Raw genomic sequence first — 8964 nt, 5'->3', positions numbered from 1 at the left:
GTAGCTCAGTATTATCTACTCTTACTATCTCCCATCTTTTTCCCTAATGGGGACCTGAAGGGACTTACATAGTTTTCTGTTTTTATCCTTGCAACAACCCTGTGAGGTAGGCTAGGCTGAGTGTTTGTGACTGGCTTCAAGGTCACCAAGCAAACTTCCCTGGCAGAATGGGGATTTGAAACTGGATCTCCCATCTTCCAGTCCAACACTCTAGCCACCGGCAACTGATAGAAGAACTGAAATGACCCAGTTCTCAGCAAAGTAAAGCGCAACCGAGTTATAAAAGGAATGATCCTTTAATAAGCTTCTGGATATAAAAAGTTAGGCTGAAAAATATATTTAACAAAAGAGGAAGACGAAAAATAGTCGTGTGCAAAATGCACAAGCAAGCAAACAAGCTGACACAATAATCAAACAGGAAAAGCAGCATCAACAATACAGCCTAAGGATAAGGAGGAGAGAATGAGGTAGAGGTAGCAATGGAGCATGCAAAGCTACACCATAATACACAGACAATGAAGGGGAGCCCCAATCAGCTCACTTGCCCTGCATGAACAGCTCACTTGCCCTGCATGAACAGAAACAAACCAAGTGGTGCAGCTGTCTTGCTCCTGAAAGAACTTACAGGAAGATGCCAAATAGTCTAACAGCAACAACGATCCAGTAACCTTGAGCTGAGAAGGTGTCAGTTCCTAGATCAGACAACAAACCACTTGTAAGTTTCCAAGGATTTTATTGCAGGAATGAAAGAAACGGAAGAAGACAGTTCTGGCGAAAAAGGCGTCAAGCAGTTGATCATATGAGTAGCAAGATGAGTAGCACCCCCACATGGGAACAGAGGGAGATAGAAAGGTGCAGTCTGGAGGCCCGTCCCAGCAGCAGAACTCCAAGGCCAGAGCTAGGAGATAGTGGTGCACCTGCAAAAGTGAAAGTCACTCCCAAACAGTTCCCCCTCCCAACAATGCCATCCTGACATTTCTGCTCCCCCTAAGGCCCTCCCCCTGGTCTGCTCAAACAGGTGCAATGAAATGCTTTGATGAGACAGGGAGCTTGAATGCAAATGGCATCAACCTGCTCATTCTGTCCAGTTGAATAACCTTTCCATGAAACCAAATACTGCCTGTAGTTGTGATAGATGCGAGAGTCCAACATTTCCTGTACTTCATAGTATTTGTCACCATTAATCAGAATTGGAGGAGACTGAGACATAGCAGGGTGCCAGACATTGGGGGAAGCAGCTTTCTTAAGGAAGCTGCAATGGAAAACTGAATTTTATGTAAAGCCTTAGGCAAATCCAGCTAAACAGTAATCTCATTTTGTTGAAGGCTTTCACGGCCGGATTCAACTGGTTCTGGTGGGTTTTCCGGGCTGTGTGGCCGTGGTCTGGTGCATCTTAACGGTTCGCCTGCAACTGTGGCTGGCATCTTCAGAGGTGTATCACAGAGGGAAGTTTGTTGTGTGTAACAGACTTCCCTCTGTGATACACCTCTGAAGATGCCAGCCACAGATGCAGGCAACATGTTTAAGATCCACCAGACCATGGCCACACAGCCCGGAAAACCCACCAAACCAGTAATCTCATTTATTTTACGGATGACTTGGAATGGACCTATATACTTGTGTCCAAGTTTTTTGTATTTATGAATTTCTCTAAGGTTCTTGGTAGACAAATAAACCGTATCTCCAGCAGCCAGGGTTATGGGACAGTGATGCTTTTCTGCCTGCACTTTGTGTGAGTCCTTGGCCTTTTGAAGTGTGCGGAGGATGGGATCCCAGCCCTCCACAATCTGCTGAATCCACTCCTGCTATTCAGGAGGATCGACAGCAGGCTGCCTTAAAAAGGAGAGAGGCTTGCCAGACTGCCTGGAGACTGCTTCAGAGGGTGTTTTTCCTGTTCTACTATGGACAGCATTATTGTAAGCATATTCAGCATAGGGTAGGAGATCTACCCAATTATCTTGATGGTAGTTACTGTAACACCTAAGATATTGTTCTAGGGTCTGATTGGTCTGTTCCAACTGGCCGTCTGATTCATCGTGATAAGTTGAAGATAAGCCTTGCTCCACCCCCAGGAGTTGTAGGAACACCCTCCAGAATTTTGAGACAAATTGATTGCCCCTGTCAGAAATAATTTCGCCTGGGGTGGAGTGTAAACGAAAAATATGCTGAATGAACATTTTGGCCAGTTTAGTAGTGCTTGGGAGGAACATGGAATGAAATGCACTTGTTTTGGAAATAAATCGACCACCATCCAAATTACAGTATTTTCATGGCTGGCGGGCAAATCAGTAATAAAATCCATAGAAATAACCTTCCAAGGACTGGTGGGGGCTGGTATTAGCTGAAGGAGCACTTGTGGTTTACCTGGATTCCCTTTGGCCATGGCATAAGTAGAACAACCTCTGATATAGGTTTCTATATCTTTGCACATAGAATGCCACCAAAATTGGAGACTAAGAAGGTGTAAGGTTTTTACAAATCCAAAGCGTCCAACTGTTTTGGAATCATGCCCCTACTGGATGATTGCTCTGCAAAGCGGAGGCGGTAAAAAGACAGGTAACTCCTCCACCAAAAAACGTCACGTAGATGTAGCAGAGAGCCACCCTCTTAGGGGGGAATTGTTTGTTTACCCACCTCCAAAAAGGAGGAAAGAAGCTCCCATGGAGGGCAGACAGTAGGGGCTACACTCGTGTCCTGTAGGCGGGCCTGTGATCTGTGGAGCCCAGTTTAGCCTACCATAATCTCTAGAGGCTGGAAACTTAGCAAAGTCAGACACAGAAACTAAGCAAGTTCCACATATGCAGGAGACCAAGGAAGAGGAAGATAATAGCAAACCACCTCACCCTTTCCCTTGAAAATCCCAAGGTCTTGGGGTCACCATGAGTCTGTTGTGATTTTGTAGCACACATTAATTATTATAAGTCTGTGATACAACAAAATAAGCAGACTAATAAAACTTTATCGATGTGGATATGAAGTTTTCAGTTTCAACACACAACCATTTCAGGAAGGTCATTCCCCAAATAAGTTGGATTTAACTCACTTGGCTTCTTCTGCCCATCTTTAGTGATGCAGAGAGTTACTATAAAGGTAGGGTTTTTTTAACTGGTTAAAGCAAGTTCCGCATATACTTCTTGTAACGGAAGAGCTGGCTTCCTGCCACTCCTCAATCAAGAAAACGTGGGTTGGGACTTTGTTAGTGCAGGCAAAAATTCAGAAACAAACAGGTTTCAAATAAAATATATTTTGGGGGTTTATTGAGGTCTGCACCCGCTCAATAAACAAAAAGATGCGTAAACCAAAAAATTAAAACAATATAACTTTAAAACAATCCGGTAGTGTAACTTTACAGACAAAATATAAGCAGAGACTAAACACAGTTAAATCAACTGGCAGAGATCAACAACATACAAAATTACTCAAGATAACAGGCAGAGTTTTCTCACATAGCAACAGCTAGAATGAAGAAAGATAGCTAGAGATAGGGAGAGAATGCTAAACAAAGTACTGAAAGGCAATTATATGGAAAATGATTGGTCAGCTGACGTAAATGGACCAATAATTCTTCCATAGAGATTTGCTGAGTCAGCTGGCAAAATCATTGTTGCTAACAGGTGTTAATTTAACAAAGTCATTAGAGTCAGAAAGAACATAATTTACAGCTGGGGCTCTTCTAGCCAGAGCAGCTAAAAATTAGAGAAATTTAAAGTGACATGGCAATTTTTCCACACTTCTAAACTGTTTTGTCTGCACAAATGTAAATTCAATGTGACATCAGTTCTGCAACACGTCCTATTTTTGAGTAACTGTTTAATTACTGTCATCAAAAAGAGCAAATTTCGAAGAAAAAAGGAAGGAGAAAGAAAAAAGGAAATTCTTAAAGACGTGACGTTCCATTTGCAGTTGTGCTGTTTGGCTGCTTCTGCATGGGTCCCATTCCCGGTTCTGTAATATTACACTTCAGAATGAATTGGACCCAGTGTAAACTTTTCCGCCTCTTCTCAGGCATTAGGGGAGCCTGAGGGTTGGCACGAGGAGTCTGCAGAGGAGAGGCAAATGGGTGGGGAATTATCAATTTAATCTGTATCCAGCCCACAGTTCTCCTGTTAAGATTTAACAGGAGTACAGGTCCACAAGGGGACTCAATGATGTACAGCCTAAAAGACTTCCTCATTATTGTTCCTGTTTTGTCTGTGAACAAGAGCATTTGCCAAAAGGTATCTAGCTCAAGAAGAGGGAACGAAGCAGTGCAGGTAGTTGCCAAGAGGATAAGATGGTGCCCCAGAAGTCTCTCTCCTTCACTCTGATCTTCCTTGTTGCAGTTGTAGAGTCTGGCTTGGCGCAGGATGCTGAAACTGACTGTTGTGCAGGTGAGTTTGAATAGGGAGGAGCGCAGACGCATGCCTGCCAGAAGGACATGTAGGGTCACTTGTCCCTGGGTGCCATTTATTTAATCATGTGGTTTGTTTGTTTTTTTTGCAAAATTCAGCATGGCAGACATGCTGCAGCGGCGGGAGCTGTGCAAAACTCCCATTGTGCCAGAGCATTCCCTGTGCCAACAATGGGGCATTTTAAACTTGCAAAATCAGCCCAGTTCACCAGGTAACACTGCTGCTGCTCATGTGGAGCAGTGAGGAATTACACCTGGTTCTCCAGATTAGGGTCCACCACTCATAATCGCTGCACCAGAGGTGTCATGTGGACTTCAAGAGGAAGGACAAACAGTCCTCAACATCTTCTTGACAGATGTTGTTAAACTTCTGGATGAATTCTAATTCAGCAGTTTCTTGCTGGAGTCTCCCCTGGAAGTTCCCCTGGGGGAGAATGGTGACTCTTAGCTCACATTTACTATAAAATTGTGTTTTTATCAGTCCTCCTGATGAAGCGTAGACATCAAAGCACATGGGGACTTTGAGACTAAAGCTGCCGCCTGTCACCTGGCTCCTAGGAGGGAGGGAACCTGTTGGATATTTAATAAAAATACGAAGAGATTCTTCATAAGCACAATTGCGCAGTGGCAAAAATAAAGACCGAGTTTGCTTTTATAGAGAAAAGTTTAATAGCATCAAAGAGGGGTAGGTTGCATGGAGCTAAAACAAGAAATCCCATGCTTATAATGTACACACTTAAGACTACATCCTGCCTATGTCTATCTGGTCAGCCTCATGACTAATGGCTTCTTGATGCTGGCTTCTGGCTAAGAACAAAGAAAACAGTTTATAACCTCTGGTGTACGTGCTTAATGTCGACCTACTGACCAGCAGACCAGGTCATAAAACTGTGACCTCAACATTTAGTTTACATACACAGTTAACCCTTTCGTAACTAGATTGTGTGGCAGACACTTGCAAATACCAACAGAACCTCCTGGGAGGGGCAAAAGGGAAAGAGGGAGGAGGTTGGTGCGGCGCAGAGGCTCAAGCTTGCAGGAGTGCTGTTAACTGCCTGGAGAAAGTAAAGAGCTCATGAACAGAAGCCAGAGTGGTGCCTTGTTTGATCCAAGAGGGGATCCAAGCTCCCATGAGGCCAAAGTGGGCTACACTGCAGGGGTGGCTGGCACAGGGGGCGCTCACACCTTCTAAATCTGTTCAAACCCTTGCAAACTTTCCTCTTACAGAGCTGAAAGGCTTGCCCCAATGTCGTCCACGCATGTTCGTTGTCCAGGGCAAAACAGGGAATCCAGGTGCATCCGGCATTCCAGGAACTCCTGGGCCACCTGGGATGAAGGGGGACATTGGCCTTCCGGGGCCTCCTGGTAAGAAGATCTCAACAGTGAAGATGAGTGCTGATTCAAAACAGAACTGCTCCAACCAATCACATTGTGGGCACACGTGGCCTGTTCTAATATTTCCATTCACTGTGGCCACTGGGTGGCTGTTCAAGGTGTTTTGTTCTTACCTCAGATGGTAGGTAGTGCCAATAGCTGCCACCACTACCCACCCAAGAGTCAGAGGAGATGACTCTCATTTTTTTTTATTTGGAAGACAGCCTGGCTAATGGTGCATGCCCAAACATCTGTGAGATTCTTTCCTCTCAAACTGGCTATAGAATCGTTCTTCCCTTTAGCTTTGCAGATACTTTATTACATGAAAGAAAAATTGAAATTGGAATTCCCACCACCCCAAGCTTGATGGTTCAATCCATTCTACCTTGCCTATGCTCTGCCATCTCATCCTCACCCGCTTTGTCACGGGAGAAGACAGGAAGAGGTGGCGAAAGTCTTCAGTGTAGCTGCCTCGGACCATCACTGCTGACCCACTTCAATAGTGTCCACATGCAGACACCTAAGCAAGACTGCAATGTTGTTTAATAGGTTTGCCAACAACTTGGGAAATTCCTGGAGTCTTGGGGATGGTGCCAGGAGAGGGCAGAGTTAGGGGAGGCAAGGGAGCTCAGTGAAGATGCAGCACTATTCTAGGACCTTTGTTTTTCCTGGACTCTATGGTATGCCAGGGTTCAAGTTGTCATTTTCTTCAGGGGAATCAGTTTTAATTCTGGGAGACCTCCTGGAGTTGGTAACCCTATTCTAAACATACATACAGACATTAGTTGTGTTCAATACTAAGGAAGTAATAAATAAATACATAAATAAAAATGACCCAGACAGATTTAAATCCATTCCCATCCTTCATTTACTTGCTACTGTTTTGACATGCCACAGTCAATGAGAGGAGATATTCATGCTCATCATGTCTGCGTTGTGAGCATTGATTGTAGGGAGAGATTCATAAGTTCATGCAGCATTACTGGGAGCTCTACAGGAATATGTGTGCCCTATGAAAATTGCACTTCATTCGTTTGAAGCTTGCGTCAACTAGTTTGATGTGATCAGAATTTCATGACCCAACCAGAGATTAAAGGACCTGCTACTGTTTTTGTTGAGCGTACTGGCATTATGATCTGCTAACAGCTAACGCAGTGGTGGCGAACCTTTGGCACTCCAGATGTTATGGACTACAATTCCCATCAGCCCCTGCCAGCATGGCCAATTGGAGCTAACATTTGTAAAAGAATTAAGAATTAGCTTTTGACTAGCATATGTTTGCTTAACAATGTACTGAACAACAATACTTTAAACTTCAGGGAGTTAAAAATTGTCACTGACAAGGAGGATATACTAAAAGGCGTCCTACTTTACCAGTATCACCATTTTCAGTGACGTGGACTTAATCCAACATTACATTTATCCCAGAAAGTGTCGGAGCAACAGCAAGCAATATTGTGTTTGCAGAAGAAATCTCTTCAGGGGGCAGCAAAGGGTAGTCAAGTAGGAAGGGTGGGTGGGTCAGGTCAGCACCTTCTCCCTTCGGTGTGTCTTTCACTGTCTGTCTCTGGCTGTAAATTTTCCATTTAAATATCGCTTCTTCCAGGCAGTTCCACTTATCAAGAACTATCTCAGATGGCAGAGGGAAGATTCGTTCCCTTTCGTTTCCACTGAGTACATTAGTCCCTCAACAAAGCTTTCCTTTCCTTTCCTGCTTAATCAATTTGTATGGCAATTACAGAGCACTCACTCTGCATACACCATAATCATTCAACACTGGGAGATTTTCACTCCATAAATTAACTAGGTGACCTTAGACAAGTCACAGTACCTCAGCCTCTAACTGCAATTTGGGGATAACAAGCTTGCCCACCTTTCCAGGAACAGGATGCTGTATGGCTTACAACATGTTTTTGAAACTCTTCGAACAAAGGCAGCCCTATGCAGATGGTCACGATTGTAATGAAGAGAGGAGCTCTTGCCTCATTTCTCCGCAGGGTGTGATCCCATGACATTGTGGTCTTTGGATAGGATAGGAGTTAATCAGATTGAAGCACTACTGAGACTATGAGGAGCAGTTGGGGTTGAATCCATTGGATTGTTGCAGATTGTCATATGTGACCTAACTGCTCTCTCCATGTTTCCTCATTTCCCTTTCCAGCACCACCTAAATCCTTGGTGGTGAACCTTTGGCACTCCAGATGTTACGGACTACAATTCCCATCAGCCCCTGCCAGCATGGTCAATTGGCAGGGGCTGATGGGAATTGTAGTCCATGACATCTGGAGTGCCAAAGGTTCACCACCACTGACCTAAATCATCAAGCAAAGATGACAGCCGTGGCGAGGAGGGCAGAGAGGAGAGGGAGCTAGGACCTGGCAAAGGTGACTGCGTTCTTGGCGTTCCTGTCCCCTGGCTAATCCTGGATCATCGACACCCATACCCCTGTAGAAGAAGAAGAAGAAGAGTTTGGATTTATATCCCCCCCTTTCTATCCTGCAGGAGACTCAAAGGGGCTTACAATCTCCTTGCCCTTCCCCCCTCACAACAAACACCCTGTACAAGTAAACGAAGATGCAGCAGTGAGACATGTTATCCTTTCCATTTTCAGGTACCTCCTTCTCGTCAACAGCGCCAGTTGAAGCACAGGGAACACTGCCAGGACAAGCCTCAAATGAGGGATTATCGTGTGATAAGTGCCTCCTGATCAGTAAGTGAGTGTTTCCTTTTGTATGCTGCAAACAATTACAGAGCTGTCTGTTAGAACCAGGGTATAAGCTGGCACACTTGCTGCGGAAAAAGAGTGCAGATTACCTCTGCGGTCACGCGTGTGTAATCCACAAGCACTCGTGTTTGTGGAGGTATAAGGATCACTTTCTGCAGTGCACAATGGCCAGGTCATAAACTGATAGGCAGACCATGGAGTGCCATGGATGCAGAGGACACACTGAGCATGCACGCTTGCCAAACATCAGTGTTACTGCGCCAGCAGACAAACCACAGGCCAAGGACATAGGTAAGGGGGGTTTTTCTCGGGTTCAACCCCCCCCCCATTGCATGTCCGAAGCTCCACCCCCCTCGTTTGTGGGTTTTTTGTATTTTCAGTGTTTTTTCGGTTTTGGGCCTGCAGAGGGCGCAGTTTTTAAGCTAGCAGCACCAAAATTTCAGGGATGTTTGGGGAGACACTCCTGATGATTCTA

General features: G+C 44.8%; 1 protein-coding gene across 4 annotated transcripts in view; it reads left to right on the top strand.

Annotated features, from left to right (window-relative positions):
* The first annotated feature begins 1581 nt into the window (after positions 1-1581).
* Positions 1582-8964, top strand: part of LOC125435892 (ryncolin-3-like) — a 51124-nt gene continuing 43741 nt past the window's right edge. The window contains exons 1-3 of one of the 4 annotated variants that reach the window (XM_048502364.1): positions 1585-2556; positions 4203-4370; positions 5618-5755. In XM_048502364.1, coding sequence (XP_048358321.1) covers positions 4274-4370; positions 5618-5755 — 235 coding nt within the window. In that variant the 5' untranslated portion in view covers positions 1585-2556; positions 4203-4273. Of the gene's footprint in view, positions 2557-4152; positions 4371-5617; positions 5756-8964 lie in introns of those variants that run through there. The other 3 variants (XM_048502361.1, XM_048502365.1, XM_048502362.1) reach the window with 3 other exon arrangements.

The sequence above is a fragment of the Sphaerodactylus townsendi genome, linkage group LG06 (assembly GCF_021028975.2).
Source record: "Sphaerodactylus townsendi isolate TG3544 linkage group LG06, MPM_Stown_v2.3, whole genome shotgun sequence".
Lineage (NCBI taxonomy): Eukaryota > Metazoa > Chordata > Lepidosauria > Squamata > Sphaerodactylidae > Sphaerodactylus > Sphaerodactylus townsendi.
Note: the sequence above shows the minus strand (reverse complement) of the source record. Positions and strands in the feature narration are given on the sequence as shown.